The following is a 25,002-nucleotide window of genomic DNA, read 5'->3' on the forward strand; positions in this document are numbered from 1 at the left end:
CTGGGTGCCAATGTAGGTCTTTCAGGACCGGTGTTGGCATATGGTCCCAGCGGTGTTAGCATATGGTCACCAGTCTACCTGCCATGTTCTAGAAAACAACTTCCATCAGGCCCAGCTGGAATAGACAATAGTAAACAAAGTTTTATTGGAGGGCACCAGGTTCGGGACTAATGTTCTTTTTTTAAAAAAATAAAAATAAATTAAAGATAAAGATTTTTTTAAAAAACAATACAAATTGTCAATACATAGCCAATTACAATCCCCCCCTTTCCTCCCTCTCCCACCCTCTAAGGACTTCCCTCAGCTCCCCTTTCTGATTTGTTTGTACATATTGTTTCCTGCATGTTATAAAATTGTACATATCATTGCCTTACCTATCATATGTTCTACTAATAAATTGTGGGTGTTTATTCAAAACCTGCCAAGGAGTCCAGATCCTTTTGTTGTCTTTTTAAATAGTTTGTAAAAAGTTCCCATTCTTCTTTGAAGTCACAGTTGTCCTTCTCACATAGTTTCTATGTCAACTTTGCCAACTCCGCATAGCTCATCAATTTTTCTTGCCATTGTTCTTTTGTTGGGATTTCCTCATTCTTCCATCTTTGTGCTAACAAGACTCTTGCCGCTGTTGTAGCATACATAAATAAGTTCTTTATTTTCCTTGGCAGGTCTTGTCCTAGAATCCCTAACAAAAATGCTTCTGGTTTTATTTACAAATGTCTTTTTAAACATCTTTTTCAATTCATTATGTATTATCCCCCCCCCTTTTTTTACTTCTCTACATTCCTACCGCATATGATATAAAGTACCTTCTTTTTCTTTACATTTCCAACATATGTTTGTCCCGGTTTTATACATTTTCCCCATTTTTACTGGTGTAATATACCACCTGTACATCATTTTCATATAATTCTCTTTCAAAAGAGAACAATCTGTAAATTTCAAATCTACCTTCCACAGTTTTTCCCAATCCTCAAATTGTATATTATGTCCTATATCATGCGCCCATTTAATCATAACTGATTTGAATTATATTTAAAGAAACAAGTGGAGAAAACGAATCTTATAGCAGAGATATGAAGGGCACAAAAAGTACAAATTAAAAAATAAAAAGAGAGCTAAAATAGGTTAATGTATGTAGTATACCAAAGAAACATAAATCAGGATATAGGAAAGGCTGGAAGTCACAAATGGTGGAGGGTGTGTGAGGGTGGGGTGGGGATAAAAGGTTTTATGATTATGCAATTTCAGAATATTTTCATCTATATTGCTTGTTTCTCCTTTATTATTAGTTCATCTTTATTTATATGATTTTAAATTCAGTTATGTTATGTTATGTTTATTTGTTATATGTGTATATGATTTGGATTTAATTTAATTTCAGAGTTGATGCAAAGTTGTTTTGAAGTTTTGTTATATGTTATATAAGGTTTTTTGTTGAGTTGTGTTTATTATGTTTATTTGTTGAGTGGCATTCATTATGTTTATTACATTGTGTCTTTTTTGTTTTTGTTTTTGTTTTTTCTTTCTCCTTTTTGTCTTATTTTTTGTACATATTTTTTTAAAATTCAATAAAGATTATTTTAAAATTAAAATAAATAAATAAATAATCATAATAATCATAACTGATTTGACCTCCTCATCTTTTGTTTCCCATTCTAGCAGAATGCTGTATGCTTTCTTCAGTAGTTTCACATCTTCTTCTATAACCTCCTTTTGAATTCTAGAAATTGTATAACTAACCCCCCTTTTTAATCCTCCTTACACATCTCATTTAATTGTCTGTAATGCAACCAACTCTGAAAATGATCTTTAATTTCTTCATAGTCTTTTAATTTCCATTTTCCTTCTTGATCTTTCAATAAATCTCTATATGTAGCCCACTCTCCCTTTTTGCCAAGCGGTTTGAGTAATGAAGCTTCTATTGGTGATAGCCACCAAGGTGTTTTTTTGTTCTATTAAATCCTTATACCTTTCCCACACTCATTAATGATTTCCTTCATTGTCTAAAAACCCAGGACAGACAATGAAACTCTATTTGGATAATCAAGCTTCAGACTACCGAGTGCATCTTTAATAGTTTTTTGAATATCTAACTTTCCACAGATGGTGTGGCATAGCGTTCATCAAAATATTCCAATAGGAAGGTGACAAAGACATGGGTAATTATGATAATGGAAAGTATTAATAGTGAATCAATCAGAAAGGTCAAGTGTTGGTTGCCAAGAATAAATGGATTCAGCAATTCTCTGGTGGACAAGCAGAAGTAGATTATGATCCAGCAGTCAAACACACACACACACACAATCATCCAAACAACAAAATCTTCTAAACAACCATCTTCCAATTTTCTAGCAAGCACCACAAAGAAAATTTACACCTCAATCATAAACACATTTACTCAGGAGAGGTCACACTAATTACTTGATATGACATAACTTGCATGTAAGTATGCTTATTTATTTTATTTAGTTACTGTACTTTTACTCCACATGTCACACTATTGCCTCCCCAATGAGGCTCACATCAGTTAAAAGAGAATGAGAGAGAAAGGCCCTGCCATCAGGCTCACAAGACAAAACCTGAACAGGAAAACATCATGCTGCAACATTTTGTTGCATGTTCCAGTGGCATTATCTAAAATGTCATACAAATAAGACTTTGAAGAAAAGTCTTAGCAACATCTGGCTCCAGAATAGCTGCAGCATAATCCTAGCAGTTAACATAGTATCTCCTGGGTTCAACGGAGGTTGGTGATTCGAAATTGCATCATGTACACACTATGACATATTCTGCACAAGGAACACACACATTTGGCCCTCAGTCAGAATTCCTGCTGGTTTTGAGAGATAGCCCTATCACTTGCCTGAATTCTGACATCAAGTTTGGTTCCTGCACATAGATGCAGACGCTTAAATGATAAGAATCATAACGTATCATGTTGGACCTTTTGCCTTGAAACACCATTCCCAGTCCTTTTTGATCTCTACCAGCAAAGGGATGAGAATGCATGCCTCATGAGTCACTTAGCCAGCAGATGAGTTGGCCCAACCCACTCCAGGCCTGATGGGGAGACTTGTGAAGTCGAGGGCTTAAAACAGCACAGTCATCAAGAGAGCTCATTGTCACACCTCTTCATTTTCTATTGCTATCCTTAGTAATCAAGACCCTGGCAAGTTGGGTTTTTAAGTAGCTGTCCATTTGCCATCTCAACCTTTATTTAAAACTCTGGAGAGTATTTAATCATGGTGATTGACTTAATGGCCCTTGCCAAGTCATTTGTATCCTTGACCTGCACCCAGGGGATCAATAGGCTTTTGGGTCGTGCCAAAAGCAAGATGACAACACATGCATCTGCCAAGTGTTGTAGAAAGATGCTTCATGCCAGAATTTGCACCCAAACACTCATAAGCAAAGATTGCTGGAGAAAAGCAAGAATATGAGAAATGAGAGATTTTACTTTCTTGGGCTCCTTGATCACTGCAGATGGTGACAGCAGTCATGAAATTAAAAGACGCCTGCTTCTGGGGAGAAAAGCAATGACAAACCTAGGCAGCATGTTAAAAAGCAGAGACATCACCTTGCCGACAAAGGTCCGTAGAGTTAAAGCTCTGGTTTTCCCAGTAGTGATGTATGGAAGTGAGAGCTGGACCAGAAAGAAGGCTGATCGCCGGATAATTGATGCTTTTGAATTATGGTGCTGGAGGAGACTCTTGAGAGTCCCATGGACTGCAAGAAGATCAAACCTATCCATTCTTAAGGAAATCAGCCCTGAGTGCTCACTGGAAGGACAGATCCTGAAGCTGAGGCTCCAATACTTTGGCCACCTCATGAGAAGAGAATAATCCTTGGAAAAGACCCTGATGTTGGGAAAGATTGAGGGAACTAGGAGAAGGGGACAACAGAGGATGAGATGGTTGGACAGTGTTCTCGAAGCCACCAACATGAGTTTGACCAAACTGCGGGAGGCAGTGCAAGACAGGAGTGCCTGGCGTGCTATGGTCCATGGGGTCACGAAGAGTCGGACACGACTAAATGACTAAACAACAACAATGAGAAATGTTCAAACATCACGTGATGGATATACTCAATTTATTAATGCCTTGTGATCAACAAACTCTTGATAAATTTGTGTGCACCCATCTTTCATAAGGCCACACAGTTGCGTGACCAGGCGGCGACAGCCCCAGCCCCCAGGGATCATAAGGAAGGAATAAAGACTCTGACAACGTTATATGGAATTAAACTTAGGCCACAACTTTATTAAACTTCCAAATATAGGAAGACCTTGGCTTAGGCCTTGGGCGTGTATACCTTCCAGCACCCCAGCCGGGGGGGGGGACTGGGGCTCATCAGGGTAAATGGGATATGGGGGTGTTCTGCAAGATGTAAGTGTAGCAGGCAGCCCAGCCCATATGCCCGCACACAGGGTAGTTCACTGACGACCTTTCGGTGTATGGCCAGTGACAGCCATATATATAACCCCTTTAAGAGGGGGACCCTGGAATTGCTGCCGCAGGGGGGTGAATCACCACTTCATGCCTGCCCACCCCATATAGGGAAGAAAAGACTAAAGGATTACACCCAAGGCCATAACTGCCGAAGTTGTGACAAATTGCTATGTGGAAGACAAAACCTGCCAATGCAGGAAAATTTATTCCCAGTCCTTCAACAGCAACCAGTCAAAGACCATAGCAGCGCCCGCTAAACTGGAAGAAAAAGTTAACCTGCAAACAAGAAAACATTAAACTAAGGGAGGGTGAATCTCCAGAGCTGACTGCCTGGGTACTGTCAGCTCCACCCCCTTATATATATATGGGACTGGCCCCACCTCCCAGCAAGAAACTTGATTACTGAGGCTGGGCGTGAACCTCCAGAAATTAACACTGAGAGGAAGAAGAAGAGTTTGGATTTGATATCCCGCTTTATCACTACCCGAAGGAGTCTCAAAGTGGCTAACATTGTCCTTTCCCTTCCTCCCCCACAACAAACACTCTGTGAGGTGAGTGGGGCTAAGAGACCTCAAAGAAGTGTGACTAGCCCAAGGTCACCCAGCAGCTGCATATGTGGAGGAGTGAGGAAGCAAACCCAGTTCACCAGATTACAAGTCTACCACTCTTAACCACTACACCACACTGGCTCTCAAGAGACAAGCCTGCCCGTTTGCCAGTTAGCTCCCTGGGAACTGTAGTACCACGCGCGATCTTGCAAAGGGCACCCAAAATGTAAAGTGCTCATAAAAAGAATAAAAATCCAAATTTTGACCAACTAAATAAATACAGTAGCTTTCTGACACCAAATAAACTATATAAATCAGTCAGCTCCAAAATGCTACTGCTACAACAGTTGTCCATGTATAATGTATATACTGTGTGTGTGGTGTGTGTATAAAATCTTCTATAAGCCCTGATAACATATAATAAAAGGCCAGATTCATCTCATCAGGCCAGATGCAGAGCATGGATCAAGAGCAGGCATCCCCAAACTTCGGCCCTCCAGATGTTTTGGACTACAATCCCCATCTTCCCCGACCACTGGTCCTGTTAGCTAGGGATCATGGGAGTTGTAGGCCAAAACATCTGGAGGGCCGCAATTTGTTTGTTTCTCAAGCAGATGGTTGCCATGAACAATGGCACTTCTATTCCACCTTTCATTCAAGGAGCTCTAGGTGGTGTACATTTAAGCCCCACAACAACCATGTGAGGTAGGTGAGGCTGAGAGGCAGTAACCAGCCCCACCTCACCCAGTGAGCTTCATGGCTGTATGGAGATTTGAACCCTGGTCTCCTGGGCCTTAACTAGTCCACCGCACTGTCGCTCCCAATAGATGTTGTTAACTATTTGCAAAACTGCACACAATACTGTTTCTTTGCCAGGGAGGAAGATGAGCATAAAACCAAAACTTGGCCAGGCCCCCATGACCTCCCCCTCTTGCCGATCAGAAGGTTGGCGGCTCGAATCCCCGTGACGGGGTGAGCTCCCGTTGCTCAGTCCCAGGTCCTGCCAATCTAGCAGTTTAAAAGCACACCATTGCAAGTAGATAAATAGATACTGCTGTGGCGGGAAGGTAAATGGCGTTTCCATGCTCTCTGGTTTCTGTCACAGTGTTCCACTGCCACAGAAGCAATTTAGTCATGCTGCCCACATGACCCGGAAAGCTGTCTGTGAACAAACACTGGCTCCCTCATCCTGAAAGCAAGATGAGCGCCACAACTCCATAGTCACCTTTGACTGGACTTAACCGTCCAGGGGTCTTTTACCTTTGCCTTACATTACCTTTGGCCTCCCCCATGTAAATATTCGAGGGGGCTGAGCCCCCCAAAGTTGATGGGCACTGCCGAATGCTGTGTGTGTCACCTTATGTGGTGATGTGGGCAGGGCCTCCCCCCTTTTATCCAAGTTGGCACCCCAGACCTCCCAGCAGCCCCAACAGGTCCAGTGGGCACCAACTGTCAACCTGCCACTGAACGTTTCCCTCTCACATACTATACAAAATCTCACGCACCAAAGTAGACCTACATTCTGTGCCCAAGCACATCAATGACTGCCGAATAGCACAACAGTCAGTAAACCCTGAAGACAGCATTGTGCTCTTTCTCTCAGGTACACACAGTCGCCTTTTATCTTGTTCACGATCCATTTCATCGCTCGTCGCGCATGTCAAGGAGGACGCATGAGCCATGAGCGTGTATTTTTATTTTTATTTTTTTACCACGGGACACATCGGCTTCCCGTAATCACTTTTCCCTCATTGTGCTCTCTGAGAGACAGCTTGCATGAAAAAGAGACCTTGATCATTGTTAAATAACCGCAGCAAAAAATAAACAATAAAATAAAAGCTTGCTTTCTCTGTAGCGTGAACACACGTCCCCACCCCCGCCACCCCCACCCGCCCAGCGCGGCATCCCCGGCCATACGAATGCAAGAAAGAAGCCGGTGGTTCTTCGTCAGCCGGTAGATGGCAGAAGTGCACTTTCTCTGCCAATCCTTAACCCTTGCGAGCCGAACTAGATTGATGCTTTGCATTTTGTGAGTCCCGTCCCCCCAACCGCCCGCCCGCCCCGCCATCCTTTCCACAATATCTCTCTTCTCTCTCTTTTCCCTCTATTTACATATTTTGTTGGCCACTTGCAAAATTAAGACTACCGTTCCTCGGATCTTGGGACCTAGTCTTCTGGAAGGTCGAGAAAGGGGGCGTGGAAATAAAGGGGCAAATTCGGGTGTGGGGGGAGATAAGGGAGCCAAAAGCAAAAACAGCCTTGTGGGGAAAGGGCAGCCAAGAGGCACGAGGCTTTATTTGTGTTTGCGCGCTGCGTAATTCACGCTGAGCCGCTTCGTCCCGCTCGCCCGTTTGTGCGCTGCAAGGGTTCTTTGCGCTCAGTTACTTAAAACACCATCCCCGACGTCTCCCGGAGGAATCTGCAAACTCCAAGAGCAACCAGCAACATATGGACTTGTGAATGGGGGTGGGGCGAAAGAAAAGGTGTCTACAGGAGCTCGATCTTCCGCTCGTGTGCACGTGTGCGCGCGCGTGTGAATGCGTGCGTGCCGTTCGCGCAGTTACGCGTCGTGCTCTTCCACCAGGCTCGAACGCTTTGCGAGGCTGGCATCCTTCTGCAAAGCCCCGGCGCCTGCTTGTTCTTCGCTGTCGAAAAAGAGAGAAAGAGAAATAGAGAAGCAGCTGAATTAGCTCCTGCTTGTTTGCTTCCTCGGGACTATTGTGGTTTGGTTTATATATACAGTATATATATAAAAGCAACAACCAGATGATTCTCTCTGACGACCAGCTTTTTTCCTAAGCCAAAACAACAAAAAACATCAACAAGCATTCTCCCTTAAAAAAAAAAATCATCTGAAAGAGCGGGGAGAAAGAGAGAGAGTGAGAGAGGAGGAGGAGAGGAAAGACGAAGCGGAGCCTCAATAGCCACGGAGCGGCTGTGGAGAGTTTGGAGGCTAAAGCCCGCGCGTCTGGTCAATTTCGAGGCGCGCCTGGTCGATTTCGAAGCGCGCCGCAGCTCCTGAGATTCTATATATATATATTGTATTGCTATTTTATTTTATTTATCGGCAGGAGGGGGCGGCTAGTGTTGGCCAGGCGCTCCAGGCAGCCCCGGGCTGCCTAGCATAGCTGAGCTGGCGGCAGGCGAGGAGCGGAGGCCCCCTTCCCTCGAGCTCGCTTGCGCCGAGAGCCTCGCTGCCCCCGTCGGAGAGATGGTTGAGTCCTCCTCGTCAAGGTTGCTGTGGTATCCCAGAAACACTGTTCACTCGGAGCTGTGACCGCGCACCATCAACACACACACACACTCACACACAGCTCCGCGCAAACTCCGCCACTGCGCCTTGGACCGAGGCAGGGGAGAAGGAGGAGGAGGAGGAGGAGGAAGAGGAAGGAGAGAAGGAGGGAGGGGGGCGCGACGAAGGCGAGCGGGCAGGCAGCTCCGGATCCGGGGAGGAAGCTCGCTCCGCTCCTTGCCGAAGAAGAACATGCAAAGGGTCTGCTGCTGCTGCTGCAAAGGGGCCACCTGGCCGAGCCGAGCCGCCGCCGCCGCAGATCTGGGGCGAAGGGGATGTAGGAGATGCAGCCGCCCGGACTTGTGCATCTGGGGCAAGATCATGGGGATTAAAAGTGGATTTACCTTGGGGAACCTCGTCTTTTTCTGGATGCTCTCCTGTGTGAAAGGTAAGGGGCGCGGGGCAAAAAAAGGGGGGGAAGAGCCCCCCTTTTGCCCATCACCACCATCGATCGCACAGTGAAGGGAAGAGAGGGGGATAGAAATATATAAATAATCGTCGGTGGGGGGTTTGAGGAAAGATAACTGTGTTTTGGCCAAGAAGGAGGTGTGTGTGTGTTGTGTGTGTGTGTGTATGGTTATAGCTTTGTCCTTTCTCAAGGTTTCCACATGATTACACTGATGGTTAGTCTTATGAATGTGGCTTTCTTGCTGGGGGTTGATGTTGCTGCTTTGCAAAATAAATGATCTCTGGAGAAAGCGAGGTGAGGGAGGAGGTGAGGGAGGAGGGGGGGTTGGGATATATATATATATATATATACCAGGCTCCCTCATCTGCGATAGGAAATGCAATTTGCTTGCCAAGGCTGGCGTTCAATGCAGTGACTGAAACTGGTGCCCAATAAATATTCTTGCAGTATGCTCAATCAGAGACGTGAGTTGGGTCCTACAGCCTCTTAAACGAGTGGATATTCCGACAGAATTACCGCTGGAGGATTCCTCTCCCCCTCTTTTCCCCCCTTTGCCTTGAGAATATATTTTTTTAGGAAAAGGAGGGGAGGCGACAAATATACAGAGTGAAGGAGATTACTTGATGTTCTTGCTCCCCCCCCCTTTTAAATGTAGTTTCATTTTAGACAAACAAACAGATTTTGGCTGAGAAGCACACAGACAAAATGTGTTGCCTTGAATGAGATTCTTTTCCTTAATGCCGATAAACACCCATTTCATAAGGAAAGTTGAGAGAGAGATGAGGAAGACAGAAGGACTTTAGCCAACCATAGCTTGGTGTTTTGAAGGACTCAGCTGCATTATTATTATTATTATTATTATTATTATTATTATTATTATTATTATTATTATTATTATTATTATTAAAAAACAATAAAGCATCTTTGTGGGCAAGATCTGTCATGGAGTGCAAAGATTTAGCCTTTCCCCTTCCTCATTTTGATTTAATGAATGGAGGTGTGGTGCAGAAGGTTCTTGGGGTAAGCTTTTGGGAGATATAGCAGAAGGGCTAGGCGTGAGAAGGGAGAATGGCATCCCATAAATTAGACTAGGATGGATGAATTGGTACTTTGGAGAGAGGCATGCTTTCAAATTGGGAGATCCTGATACAACCATTGCATGGCTAGAGGCAGATAACGTATCTCTTCTTTGGAAATCCTTCTTGCAAGGAATGCCTGCATCTCCCCGAGAAAGAGAGAGAGAGAGAGAGAGAGAGGGAGAGAGAGGGAGGGAGAGAGAGATGAGGCTCCTTGGGAGTTTGAGGAATCTTCAGTTTGGAGTCTTCCATTCCCACTGGACGGTTTGCCTTGTTCTTTTCGTTTGAAAAGGAGCTTGCTTCCCCCCTTCTCCTCTCTTCTCCTTTCCTCTCCTCTCCTCTCCCCACCCCCGAAATTGAGCTGGGTCTTTTTTATGAAACACTTGATTGTCTTGATTCGCAGCTGGTTCAGTCCCCATTTGCATGGAGGGAGGGGTGAAGGGAAGGAAGGACCAGGATCATTCAGGGTTGCCTAGGGCTGCTGATACTGGGGGGTAAGGGATTTACCTCATCCCCCTCCCTCTCCGCTCCAGCCCAGGCTGGGGAGGGAACATGCCTGGAATTTTAATGCACCTTCTAATTACAGAAAGCTTGTCCGGGTTTGTGGCCATTGACGCAATCTGTTCCTCCACCATCCTTTGCCCAATTTCTTCTTCTTCAGAGAAATGGTTCACTAGAGAGATCCAAGGACCATTTATTTAGAGGGGGGGGGGGTGTTGATGTGTGAATGTAGGTGTGTTGGGCTGATTGGAAAAGAACCAAACCCTAATTAATAAACATTCTCCTATCTCTTTTGCCCTCCCATTTCCCTGTGCGTGACTTGCTTGCTTGAATAATACACAACAGAGATACACAAGCCCTGTGTGATCTCTGGGGGCTGGGAGGAAATGCACACACTTCAGAGGATGGATATTCTGTTTAAATGGATGACACCACAGCTGCTAAAGTGCAGGGTGGGTGGACACAGAGGAAGACCTGCCTTGTAACTATGGGTCGCATGGAGGCAGCATCCTACAGAAATTAATAGCACAGGTGGTTTTTCTGGTCTGTACTGCTAAGATATATATGCACACCAATGCCATATCACTACAAGGAGCGATGGTTGGTGAGAAATTTTCAGGCACTTGTTGAACCAAAGTGACACCTTTGGGAGAAGGGGGGGATACCACTGAACGCTGCACCTGTTCAGTGGAAAACACAGGGCAGGTTTGCATATGCACAGTCATCACTTGATGACTGCTGCCTCAAGGGATGACTGGCAATGTGTGAATTATAAGACATCACAAATTCCGTACCACAGTCAGAAGGAACGAACACGTCACCTGGTGTCAAACATCACGCTTTTCAATGGACTCATTTCAGTTCATATATGGAATATTCTCCATCACTGAGTAATGAGAAATCGTGTGAGGTACATGAGTACGTATTTATGAGTCCATGTGCAGCCTAGGTGGAGTCCTTTGTGGGATTACACCAACTCAAAGGAGATGGGGTGAGAAGGTTTTTGAAAATAGTCTTGAAAATGAAGTACAGAACAGAAGTTTGAAGGAATTGTTAGTTTTAATTGACAGGTGGTGATGGGGGGAATATTTTGGTGTAATTAAGCAGAGGGCAAAGAAACAAGTGGAACAACTGGTTAGCACACCCAGTGAAAAGGACAAGCAGCGATAGGTTTAGGCTACAGGGAGGCACATATTGCTGCTACTACTAGCACTACTAGCAGTAGTAGTAGCAGGGGCAGTGTGAACAGTGATGGAGCTAGGTGATTTTAGACCCGGACAGGCAGCATGATGGAACGAGGCTTTAGATGTCCTTGTGTATTACATCAGTTTGTGAAGCACACAAAATTTATTTGATTTGCCCACCCTACCATTGCATGCTTCTGTATACCTGAGCAACAAAGAAACCTGAAGTGGTTAGCCAAACCTGACATATACTGTATATATATCTACAATAATGAAATGTAGGTTGCTTCTGCTGCCCTGGATGCTAAACAGAAATGCATTTACCTTGGTATAAGCACATTTTTTGTGACGGAAAAGAATCAAGTATATTTTAAAGTCAGAAGGAGAAAGTGAGTCTCTGTACCCGCATATGTGCATAGCCAACCATCTCTTGACTTTAAAATGTCTTTTGAAATAAGAAAGAAGGGTTGTGGTGGTGACCAGAATGAGTCTTGTTGGGCCCAGGAATGTCTATGCCAGCCCAGACACTGATGCTGGGCCTGTTTGCCTCCCCCCCCCAATCACCCGCTGTTTTCTGAGTGGTCAGTGTGGAGCTAACACATCTTTAGGGATTTGGGCTTCAGCCCTGAGGTCCAGCTTTAGTTTCAGTTCAGTGGGATTGACTACCTAGTAAGGAGGCATAGGATTGCAGTATGATTTCTATTCATTATACCATTAATATTTGAAGCAGAGTTCAATTCTTCACAAAAGAATAATGGTCAGGAGGCAGTCAGATAATGGTGCCAGGCTTTAATGGACGGAAGGTAGGGCAAAGGCTTGTGGCTGTAGAAAGGCTTTGTTAAATTAAGTAAATGGGTCTAACTCTGGTGTAGCTGTGACCTGTGACTTTTTGATCCCATGCCATCATGTGCTTTCTGAATCCCATCCAGACACTGGTTTAAAATTCGCTGTGCATACTGTTGTTGGCTTCAGTGGGAAGCAGATGGTACCCTAAAAGCACCTTATACTGTTTTGCTGGACCGTGCATGGATATGACTATTAAACATGGTTCTTTAGGCATGCCATCCCAACCCATTACAGCTGTGATTGAGTTCTTTGTCTAGCCTTTGACGTACAGTCCCTGAAGTCAGAAAAAGATGGCCTTTTATCAATTTGATTTATGTACTTATTATGTAAAGAGGGTCTTCACCTATTTTTTTGTTTTCCCTGATAATATAGGACAGTGGAAAGGGATACTGGACGTTTAAAACTGAAGGAGGTGAAGCAAAGAGGACTCCAAAGGCCTGTGCTTCATCATGTGTGTCCCCCCCCCCAATAACCTTCTGCTTCCCTTCTACCTTGTTGGTCACTTCTATGGTCCCAATGAGCCCCCAATGGCCCCACTGGAACCATAGTTCCATCTTAGAACACATGATTTACATGCGGAAAAATCTAGTTCAGTCTTTGGCACCTCCAGCTAACATAATATCAGATACTAGGGGGAGGTCCACTTGAGAAGTTTGTGAGCTACTGATCTCCAGAAAGTGCAGAGTTAGATGGCTGAGTATAGGGTTGCATCTTGGGTTCGCTCTGCAAAAGTGATCTCTTCTGCCTAGCACTATAAATCCTATATTACAAATGGGAAACCTGTGCCCTTCCAAAATCTGTTAGACTTGTTTCCATCAGCCCCAGCAAGCATAACTTTAAAAGGGGATTAGACAAATTCATAGAGGATGAGGCTATAATGCCTACCAGCCATAATGGCTATGCTCTGCCTCCATGGTTGAAGGCAGTATCTTTCTGAATCCCAGTTGCTTAAAAATACAGGAGAGGGGAGTGTTCTATGTTTGAGTCCTACTAGTGGGTTTCCTGCAGGCTTCTGGTTGGCTACTGTGATAGCAGGAGGCTGGACTAGATGGACCATTGGCCTGATCTAGCAGGCTCATCTTAGGTCCTTACGTTAGAATGGCCAATGGTCACATATGACAGACGTTCCAGTCGAGTAATGTTTGGGTGTCCACCACCTTTCCCATATGTATATTAGTCAAACTAGAAACATCTCCTTTCTGACCGAACTGAAAGAAATGTCTTTTAACGTGGTCACTGCATCCTACAAGCTGAGCTGAAGAAAGTGGCAGAACTCTGCACAGCAGGCTTAAGCTGGTTTAATAGTTCTGTATCCTTTTTCAGGGACTCTTAGCAGATGCAGTTCTGTGTGACCAAAGCTAAGGATCTCTAAGCAGCTGAGATAGCCCCGGCAGTGGAGCATGTGGCTCTTAATCTCAGGGTCATGGATTTGAGCCTGAAAATGGGCAAAAGAAACCCATCGTTTCATGGGGTTGGACTAGATGACCCTCATGGTCCCTCCCAACTCTACAATTCTATGGTTCTAAAAGAAATTTCCAAGATTCCTTTGGAAATACCTCGACAGTTAAAGTGATGCAAAATCAATTCACTTTGTAGTAAAGACCTGCCCCAACTCGGTTTTGAGAATACTAGTGTGTGGGATTTGATATTTATGAATCTTTATTTCAGCTGGACTCCCATGCCTCCACAATTATCATTCCAAGCCTTTAGTTTCCCCAATTGGTAATAATGGTGATGTTTGGCAGCTGAAGATCCCAAATCCTTGTTAATTGTATTTCCTTCAAATGTTGTGGCATTTGGGGGTGCCATCAAATCCATCAACTTCATGATAATGGCTTGGAGTGCCATTGAATGGTTTTTAGACCATGTAGGAATCAATAACATTTAACAGTGGTGATAAAGTCTGTGTTTGCGGTTGGCCTTTATCGGTTGGCCTAAGCTCTAAAGCCTTAACACACTCCACAGGAGGACACTAGAAGAATTTTTCTCTGTGTCTATGGAAAGGCAGACATAACTCCACAATGATATAGACAGTTCTGTATGCATATTTTATATCTTCGTTGCCTTCAAGACTGCATTGCTTCAGCCCTGCTTCAATGGCATGGCAGTGAGAAGGGCTGTTACCCAAAAATGTCAATCAGTGTGGGTGCAAGAGGATTAAAAAGAATATTAGATATGTCAGAAATGGTAAGAAGGGGGGGGGGAGAACATTGCAAGTGTATCACAATATAGAGAAGGTGCAAATGAGCTTGCAAAATAGATATTCTTGTCCTTCAACAAATAAAATAAAATCTTTCAGGAGAAGGCTTATGCAGACAGTGATTTAGCTAGGCAACCTTTCCAGTCTGTCTATACTCCAAGAGGGGCATGGATGCTCCTCAAATAACGTCTGGGAGCTCAATATTAGTGAATTCCTATTCAATGATGCGGGAGACTCTGTCTTTCCTATCAGAGTATGGTTATTTTCACCTGCCTTACAAAGGTTCCAGCACTGAGAGTCTTCATATGGTAACTGCTTCCAGGATTTTGTAAGAGTGATTCAGTTGCATACTAGAACTTTTGAGTTTTCACATTTAAAGTGGATTGAAGCACTCCTGTTACTGTAGTGCAATAAATCCACTTTTTATTAAAAAGAAAGAAGAAAATAAAAGCACAGTCTTCTTGCATTTGGAAGACGGCAGGGAAATACATTGTAAAGTGTGGAATGAATGAATGAATGAATGACTAATGGGAAAGCCCCACAAGCAAATCAGGACAAACACTCATTGTCGTATAACTGCCCAATAAATAAATCAGAATGAATGCTCAATAAAGACTAGATATAATCCAATCTCCATGCAAGCTTTGTGCAAGCAACTCAGTATGAAAGCTCAATAAAACAGGTCATTGGCAGGATTCTATGTGTTTGCTATCAGAGGGTGGCTGTTTCTACCTGCTTTGCCTGACTCCACAACCCTGATCGCTTCCATAAGGGAGCTTTGGTGGAGGGGATTATCTGGCATAAAATATAGGGTGTTGCTAAATCCTAAATTTGGATATGAAGTAATTGGATATTGTTACTCACTCATGAAATGTTGACGCATGTTACATTTGCTGTTGTTGATTTGTGTGGGTGTTTTGTTGCGATTATCTTATACTTTTTTGCCATGCATAAGTATTGCACAATTGTATTTAAACTATTTTTTTTTAAATTAAAAAATGTAAACTACATTGCGCACATACATTAGATGCATTGACTATGACTATGTACCTATGCACATGTTCTGAAAAACCACTAGAGCATATGATTGGTTAGGAATAATTCCAACTGAACTATGAAGAAGTATCTTATAATTTAATCCTGTATGCGAAAGAGAATGGATGAATAAGAACTGTGAGGGTTAGGCAGAGAATGACACTTCCCCCAGTTACTTTTCAACCAGGAAGGAGATGTCGTCACAAGGTGTCATCACAATGTAGCATAATCCTAACAGTTCTGAATGAAATATTTCACATGGAATTGCCAATGATTCCAGTTACATGTATGAGTCATTGCTTGTGTGTAGGATAGAGGCAATTTTACTATATGGTCACTGTAACTCAGTTGGTGCTTAAAATCTCTTTTTGGGGTTGGGTTTTTTGTGATTGTTGGGATATTTTTAATAAAATAAATAAATCAGAAGTCTTTTGAGTCCTATCCATTTCCCCTTTTAAAGTTGTCCTCTTTTTAGAATCAATTGAGTTGTCAAATTATTTTAGTCTCTCAGGTTCCTTTTCAGCGGAGCCACTGAGACTCCTTTAGAGTCATGCACCCTACTAGGAGTTTATTTTCAAAGTTACTATGCCAGGGACATTCAGTTTTTTCTCCATTGAGAACAAGGAGCATCTAGTAAAACTTCTAATAATCAGATGAGACAAGACTGAACTTTCCTTGCCAAAAGAATCCCCATTGTGCATTATTGCAGCATCATGTTCCTTGACCATTTTCTGATTCATCAGTTAATGTTATTTGTGCATTACATCTGGTGCTGATTTTAAACATTTCCCTTTAAATGGCACACAGAGAGATACACAGTAAAATAGTGATTTATTTGTTCATTTTCTGAATGCATCCTATCCTTCAATGGCTAGTTGCTATTTTGAGGTAAGCTGGGAATAACTGCCTCAGTCTGTTGCCTAAAATGACTGATACTTCCATACTGTTTCCTAGCAAGGCTGGAGACTTGTTACAGTTATAAATGGGACTGAATTCAACCCATGGTGATGTGAACATGGAAATAATAATACAGGAGGCCACACAACTCACAACTCAGAAATCAAATTACCACGTATGAGGCGAAGATGTCACAGTGGCAAGATATGGCATTAATATGTATTTTACAATAATTTATAGGGACCAAAATTACTTCTAACTGCTCAGTCCATGAAACAAAGACTTCAAATTAAATGAACACACATATCACCACCCTATAGATCAGACATCCCCAAACTGCGGCCCTCCAGATGTTTTGGCCTACAAAGCCCATGATCCATAGCTAACAGGACCAGTGGCCAGGGATGATGAGAATTGTAGTCCAAAACATCTGGAGGGCTGAAGTTTGGGGATGCCTGCTATAGATCTTAATGAGTGAATTGTTTAAGCACCATGGACAGCAGATCCTTTGTTACTGCTTGAGCCTGAACATCACGCAGTGTTTGCCTTGAAAAATTTATTTGGTCTTTTGAAATGAAAACCAACTCAGTAATGCTTGACATCCATTTCACCAAAGTAGTCTTCCCTCAAAAAGTGTGCTAGGACTTCTGCATTGCTGAGTATAACATTTGTGATTCTGGTTTCAGGGAAGCACATAAGTTCGCAAAGTAAGCATTGCTGCTCTGAAACCATCAGGCAATCCCAAGAGGCACATACAAGCCCCATTTAAAAAGGATGGAGGTAACAGAACAGCAGTAGGTGCAGTCAAGAGCCATTAAACTCGAGGGGAGTTTTGCTGTTGACTTTGGTGATCTACGGATTGCACATAGCTTGGTGAAGAAAGCCTATAGCTGGCAATTAGAAACTATTATGCATTCCTATATCATGCACCTAAGCATGTGGAGAGAAGCTTATTAAATTTAATGCAATGGAAATAAAATAATGAAAACTTCATTTAATGTCTATAGGGCCACAGAGAGCCTGCACTTCTTTAAAAATTCTTGGCAGGACATCAACAGTATTACTGCCAGGTTTCCACCTGTTTTCTTTTTTTAAAAAAATGTTTTTTTTATTTTAAAAATGGTTATGCAATAAAATGTCCTGTAGTAAGTAATGAAGCTGCTGTAGTGTGAAGCTCCTTTAAGACTTGTATTGAAACTGTTTCCAATTTCAATTACATTAATGGAATTCATTTCTTTTTCATATGAGCCTGAAAATGGGAATCTTGTAACAATATCAAGGAAAAAGCCTTAAAAAATGAATGGGGAGGAAAGGCAGAAGCCTATTTGGGCCTATTCTTGTCACAGCCCAGGGTGAACAAAACATTCACATTGCGCAATACAACCACCACATAATAGTCTTTGAGTCCATGTGAAGTGTATACCTTGGACAGGGAAATTTTTAGATGCAAATCTCCATTCAGCCTTGAGGGTTAAAAATGTTCAAATGCTCAATTTCAGTACTTGGGAACATCACGGGGCCTTGGGGGTCCCTTGACTCATATGAGCTGAGTATGTGCCCTTCATAACCAACATTATTTCCCTGTGGCTAGAGAAATGGCAGGAGATCAGTAGGAGGAGGCAAGCTAGCAACGAATCTTTCCCATTATTAATGATCTCCTAGAGCAAAGGTAACTGCCTTCTACATAGTCAATTCCTTAGTGCATCCCACCCAGTATTGTCTACAGCTGCTCAGTATTGTCTACAGAGTAGTGGCAATGGCTCTTTGGGGTTTCAGACAAGAGCCTTTCCCAGCCCTTACCTGGAGATACCAGGGTTGAACCTGGAACTTTCTGGATGTACTGTATGTGTTCTGCCACTGAGATACAATCTCTGATACTGTATCAACACACTGCAGGGGGCCAGAAGAGACTACTCCCAAATGCCCCGAGGTACCGTATTTTTCCGTGTATAAGACAATGGGTTTTTTTTATTATTAATGGGGGTCATCTTATACACAGATAGTGCAAGGGGGGGCGGGCAATTGGTGGCAGCTGTGAGCAGGAGCTTGTCAGCGGTGATTGGGTGGGTGATTCGTGGCTGTGGTAAGGCCTGCTGCCGATTGGCTGCTGCAGCAATTGGGCAGGTGGTTGGCAGCGGCTGGCGGTTGGTGGCAAGTGGGCAGACAATTGGTGGTTTTGGTGAGGTGTGTGATTGGTGGCAGCGGTCAGGCAGGTGAGCGATTGTTGGCAACCCCCCCCCAAAAAAAAGCTTAATATCAGATCAGTGAGCAAGATATTGGCTCACCTGCCCAATGCACCTGTTTCTTCTTTAGAGAGCGCAGTGCAGTGCAGGAAAAGGAATGGTGACTGGTGTAAATTGAACTTTTCCCATTGACTGTAGCAGAGCTGAGATCCCACACAGCCATGTACATGACTTACATGGTTGGCAACTATACAATTTCGCCAGGGCAAAGGGTCTGGGTCTGGGTGACAGCAAAGATGAAACATTTTCCTCTATCTATGGCCTGCACAATCACTGGTGTGTGTGTGCGTGTGTGTGCGTGTGTGTGTGTGTTTTGCAGCATTTATCTCTCCCTTTGACTCCACAAGCTAAATCCAAAAGAAGTGCAGCCATTCATAATATAACAGGGGTTGTTTCCAGTAAGTTGCCCCATTTGTGCAATGACTTCAGCTTGTGGCAATGGAACTCTCTTCCCACTGCACCATCATCTGTTCTGGGAGTATCCACAACCCTCTGGAGAAACTTTGGGAAAGGGTGCATTGGATACATGGGGAGAGAAGAGGAAGAGGAAGCTCCGTTTTACAAGCAGAAGTTCCATTGGAACATGTTTTGCTACAGGGGTTTATTAGAAAGTGTTATGGACTTCCCATCACCTATATGATGAAGATCCATTGCCATTCAGCTTTCATCTCCCGACACAACCCTTCAGTTAGGGCAGCAGGGTTATTTATGGTGCTCAGTCATTGCCTGGTCTCAATATGAACATGGGAGTTGCATGGCAGTGTCAGGTTTCTTTTGCTCTACAATTGCTGAAAGGCATTCTGCAATGGTTAAGCCAGCTCAGAGCTGGCCCTACCAGTAGACAGAGTGAGGAAGGCAGCAGATGTTAGTGGGTTGTAAGGAGCACTGAGCTCAATCTGCCACACATATTGCCCTGTGCTAGACTGCTGCCCTCAGGATGCGGTTGCATCAACCAGTGTTGAAGTAATTTCCTACTGTCATCTGTTCAGCAATAGCCCTATTTCCACTATATGTTTCCAAGCATCATCATACCACTTTTAACAGTCACAACATCCCACAACAAAGAATCATGGGAACTGTTGTTGATTAAGGTTGCTAAGAGGACCTACAGTTCCCAGATTTCTATGGGGAAAGGATTGTTAACCCACTTTGAGAATTGTAGCTCTTTGAGTGGAACAGAGGTCTCCTAACAACTCTCAGCACCCTAAACCAACTACAATTCCCAGGATTCTTTGGATTCTACAGTTCCCCAAGATTCTACAATTCCCAGTGACTCTTTGAAGTGGTATGATGATGCTTTAAATGTATACAGTAGTGCAGATGGGGCCAAAATGTCTTAGGCCATCCCTGCTATTCATAAATTCTTTTTCTCCCCATTTCAACAACAAAGTGTGAGCTCTCTGTAATTGCTACATATTATTTTGTTAACACAAATTCAGACTAATTGCATCGTGATGCATTTATGACAGTAATGGTGGTGGGAGGAGGAATCTAAAAAGAAATGATTTGAGTTTTTATTATTAAGCACTTACAGATAGTACCTTGATGGAGAATTTGGCAGAATCCCGTGGCAATGATGGGGAGCGGCGCTGGCAGGGGGGTGGGTGGGAGAGAGATCCTAGAAGTTTAAGGTTTCTGGCTCATCTCTAAATCAGAAGCAGCTGAACAGATTTAAATATTTTGTGTAAACAAATTTGCATCCAGGCTGGTAATCTGTGTGCCAGCTTTCCGTCTGACATTTTCTGAAATGATGGAAATACTAAGCCCCCAATGCTAAATGGGATTCATAATAGAAATGATGACAGGCCGTAATTACCTGTATTGTGATTCTGCTGAATGATTCTCTGTCTATCTCATCTTTTATGCTGAAGTGCAACATATAAATCCTAAGTATGGGGAAAATTTACGGTGGGATCATTATATATTGATGTATCATAGCAGTGCAATGGTCTAAAGGTCTTGTTCAAAGTGGACAGTTAGCAACAATGAAATGCATAGTCCTGAAAAATATCTGCATATTTCATAGTATTAGCTATGGGACAGCTTGCTTTATGGGAACATCACCTCTCCTGATGAAAGAAGATAACGAAGTTGTTTTCTTTCCAGTCGGTGGGATTTAATAGAGTGGAGTCAGTGGAATTGTTTGGAGAGTAGGATATTTTTTAAAAAAGAGGGAAATCATTTTTACTTAGCAGCCACAATTCAAGCTATATTGGTCTCCACTAGTACCAAACCTCTTTGGACGTGTCTTGAAATAGCCCTGTAATGATTCCCCTTGATTCCCAGTTACAAGTGTTTGGGGCTTTTTCCAGTACCTCTCAGGTGGGCACCATTGCCATTATAAGAGAACAAAGGGAGAGTTCATGGTGATTTCCGGCACCTATTTTTCTATACTATAGTTATATACGACTTTGACAGTTAAAGGCAGTATGGTTCTGTTTACTAGTTTCTGGGAATCAAGAGTGGGATATTACTATCACATTCATGGATATTCTTTGTTATTTCTTTTGGTCAACATTATCATCTCACTTTAGTTTGATGAAAAGGGGGGGAATAAAGGTGGCTACCATCAGTTTAGTAATGGCACTTCACTCTACTTCTCCAGATGACCTCGCATTGTGTTTTCAGAAGTAGTGGTTAAGGACTGTATCCATTCCCAGGTTCTAGGTAATACCTGGATTTCAGAGCAATATCATAGCCCTTCACGAAGTGTTTTCTGCTTTCAACCATATCCTGTACACAGATGTTGGGAAGATTTTTTTTGAAATGTAGTATGGAAAATGATGAAATAAATAAAATGAACAGTTGCTGGGCAGCCTGATGAAACCCATGTTCATGCAAGTTCCCAAGTAAGTGTGACAAATAGCTATCCCTTTTTTAAAACGTAGATGGATGACCGCAACACACCCACACCCACACTGACACACCCCTTGTTTAGCAAACATTGTTTTCTGATCATGAAATCATGAGTGGAGAGGTATCATTTCGTTTCAAAATTCAGCCATAGAGCCAACCCATTTCCCCACCCACAGAATACCTTGCCTCAAGTGGGGTATCTCACTGCTGCAGTTGTCAAGCTTCAGATGAGATGTAGCTGACCATGTCCGGATACAAGAGATTCACTGGCACTTCTCATATGGCTATTGTTATCTGGCTCATTCTCCTGGCTAAAGTCCAGCTTGGGAAATTGCATTTCTTCATATCTAAATTTCATGAGCTGCATATGCTGAAGAACATTCATTACTTCCAGTAGTAATCTTCAGAGGGGTGTTGCTTGCCTTCTTAATTAGCTTTTATGCTGTTTTCAGGTTCTAGCAGATGGCAGCATGTGTGTTGGGTTGGGAAAGATTCTTTTCATCCCCTGGTTGAGGTTAACTAGTAACTGGAAGAGATGAGAGAATGTGGCTTGATTCACTTGCTTGAATTAGCATGAGCTATTTGCCCTGCAATCAGGTGACAAATAATATGGGGCATTCTGATATTGGGTTTTTTCCCATATCAGAACCTGCACTAAGAACCAGGGCTTAAAATGTTGAGTGCCAAGGCTGTGTAACTAGCATCTAGACCAGGAAAAGATTACAATAGAGATACACAAGGTGAATTTAAACCTCTCATACCATTGCCAGTTCATTTCTGGGACCAATTCAGGGTGCTCATATTAGTATTTAAAGTTCCAAAGAATTAGGCCTCAAATATCTGAAAGGCTACCTCCTCCTTACTTATGTATATTCATGGTAGTTCCAATGCCCTCAGAAGTTCAGGGGGTGGTGGCCCAGGAGAGGACATTATCTCCTAAAGTTGTGGAATCCTTTCCCCATCTTCATTGTATAGAGTCTTTATTGTATAGAGTCTTTATGTCTTTTTGACACCTGGGATATATGCTTTTAGGGCTGATTCTATTGTTGGGAAGGTAAGAAAACTAAGGTGCTATTTTTTCATTGTACATCACTTTCCTGGCCCTGCCAGGTGTGCCCACGCCCCACACTATAAAATGAGCCTCATAGCTGTCCTTATTTGCAAATGCTACCATCTTGACAGCTACCGAGAGCTGTTAGGCTCTCAAAAAAGAGATGGCTGTCGTGGGAAATGAAGGAGCGACATGGCTCTTTTTCTTTTCTTTTTTAAAAAAAGCTCAACAGGAGGGACCCCTTGTTAGCAAAATCACTTAAGTAACACAAACAGAGTCTGGAGAAAAAAAATGAACTCTGACAACACTTTACTGAGGAAATGGAACAGGCCATGTGCATTGCAGGAAGACGTTGAACTAACCAGAGGTAAACTCTCTCAAAACTACACAGCCAATCATGACATGGGTTACCTCAGCGAAGTTCATGCCATTCTGCTTGGTTGCTAAGCAATGCCTCCACCTTGGTACCCTTGGTTCAATGACTTACTGATAACTGAATTATCCCTCAAGTTACAAGATGAAAGATTCCTGGTGTTGCACTTCCAATATTCCCTTGCCCACCTTGAAAATGTAACTGAGGTAAGGAAAGCACCTGCTCCCCCAAAACCCCGGGAAATTTCTCCAACCACACATAGTCTTCAGGGGTATTTTTGAAAGGAAAAAAAACCCCATAATTCCTGAATTGTCACAAAGAGATAGACCAAACAGCCTTTTATTGCAGTCCAGCACTTCAAAAACCACATCAAATATGGGTAGATGAAATGGAGTGTTCCTTTTGACTGCATCTGCAGTTATACAAATCAAAAAGAGTGTATAATCATCATCTTCCCTCACATGGGCCTCACCTCTGTGAGGAGGCTTTCCAATTTATAGAAGGCGACTGGAAGCAAGGCCTCTGATGAATGCAGAACATGTTAGATCCACAGGGAATGTTTGCTGCAACAGTACAGAGTACAAAGCTTTCACGCAGAGTCAAAGACCCTCTGAATGAAAGCCTCTGCTCAGAAGCCTTCCTCCCTTCCTCCACCCCCCTGCCCAGAAATATGATAACAATCTCGCTGTAAGTCAAATGTTGAACCTCAAATGACAGAGCATCCCTTTTGTGAATGTTCAAGCATCTCCCTCTGGCCAATTAAGAGGACACATTGCAAAATGCAGGGATATTAGCGACATCTCATTTGCTGGCACACCATTTGCAGATTGTCATCGTTAGGCTTCATATATTTAGTGATCATGTTTATTGCGGCCTTATTAAAAGCTGAACATGCCGTCCCTATCCCCTTATCACTGTTTTCTTATGTTACTCGGTGGAAATGTTTCATGTAACATGGCATTTTCCCCTCTGCTATAGTCAAGTTTCTGTACTCTAGTTGGAGACTGATCCATGCACAGGAGCTATAGTGCACCATTTTGCCACATGTTCTGCCCCATATTGTATGCCGCCCCTGCATGTGATGTGGGGTGGAGTTTTCATAGCTCCAGACAGATGGTGCAGGTTTGCCACAAAGGTGGCCGCTGTCCCATCCTAGGGTCTCTTAACCCAGAGACCAAGCATCACTCCATGAAGTAAAAAATCTCAAGAACTCCCTACCTGATCTTGCATATCTCTAGTGTGTGCTGGGTGCCAATGGCCTGCTTATGGTTTTTTCTACTTCATCTCACCAAGGTACACAGAGTGACAGTGGCAGAACATCCATCTGAGCTCTGGCCATGGGCACCAAAGAGTGGAAACGTTCTATTTGGTTCCAGGATAGAGCATCAGCGAGGCTGTTGTCTGAACACCACTTCCCTGGTTATACATGCACAGATGCATACACTCGGGGCTGGATTTAGGTTTGATGAGGCCCTAGGCTACTGGAGGTCATTTATATGTCCAGCTGTCCTTTGTCAACAACAAGTTGCCACTGTTTTTTGTGTTGAATATATGCTATATGTTGATTTATGAACCTAATAGGTATCTAAAGCCATTTTATTTGTTTTTTATCTTATATTTTGGAAATGTACATCCAGTTTTTTTCCTTTAATTCTTTTTGGGGGCCCCAAGAGAGTGGGGCCCTAAGCTATAGCTTGTTTAGTTTATACGTAAATCCGGCACTGCATACATATACAGCCTGCATAGAATACAAATGGATTCTCCTAGCCATGTGAATGTTCAGATTTTAATCCTTCGCAGGAATTTTGTGCAGTGGACTTTATTCCAGCAAGATGATGATAGCCATGGCAAAAGTGGTCCATGAGAACATCTCAGTGCCACCTAGTGCAGTCAGAATCAATCAAAAGCAATTTACACATGAACAGTTGGGTATATGACTCAACCTTTAGATTTGTTCAGAGGAGACTCCTTACATTGTAATTGCCAGTCACTAAGCAGTGAGTCCAGTCACTCTGAAGACCAGGAAGGAGATGCATGGGAGGA

The 25,002-nt window shown here is 43.1% G+C and overlaps 1 protein-coding gene across 1 annotated transcript in view; it reads left to right on the top strand.

Moving 5' to 3' along the window:
- The first annotated feature begins 8,532 nt into the window (after positions 1-8,532).
- Positions 8,533-25,002, top strand: part of CSMD3 (CUB and Sushi multiple domains 3) — a 584,303-nt gene continuing 567,833 nt past the window's right edge. The window contains exon 1 of the mRNA XM_060277658.1: positions 8,533-8,676. Coding sequence (XP_060133641.1) covers positions 8,610-8,676 — 67 coding nt within the window. The 5' untranslated portion in view covers positions 8,533-8,609. The remainder of the gene's footprint in view (positions 8,677-25,002) is intronic.

Source organism: Zootoca vivipara, chromosome 8 (genome assembly GCF_963506605.1).
Source record: "Zootoca vivipara chromosome 8, rZooViv1.1, whole genome shotgun sequence".
NCBI classification, from domain to species: Eukaryota; Metazoa; Chordata; class Lepidosauria; order Squamata; family Lacertidae; genus Zootoca; species Zootoca vivipara.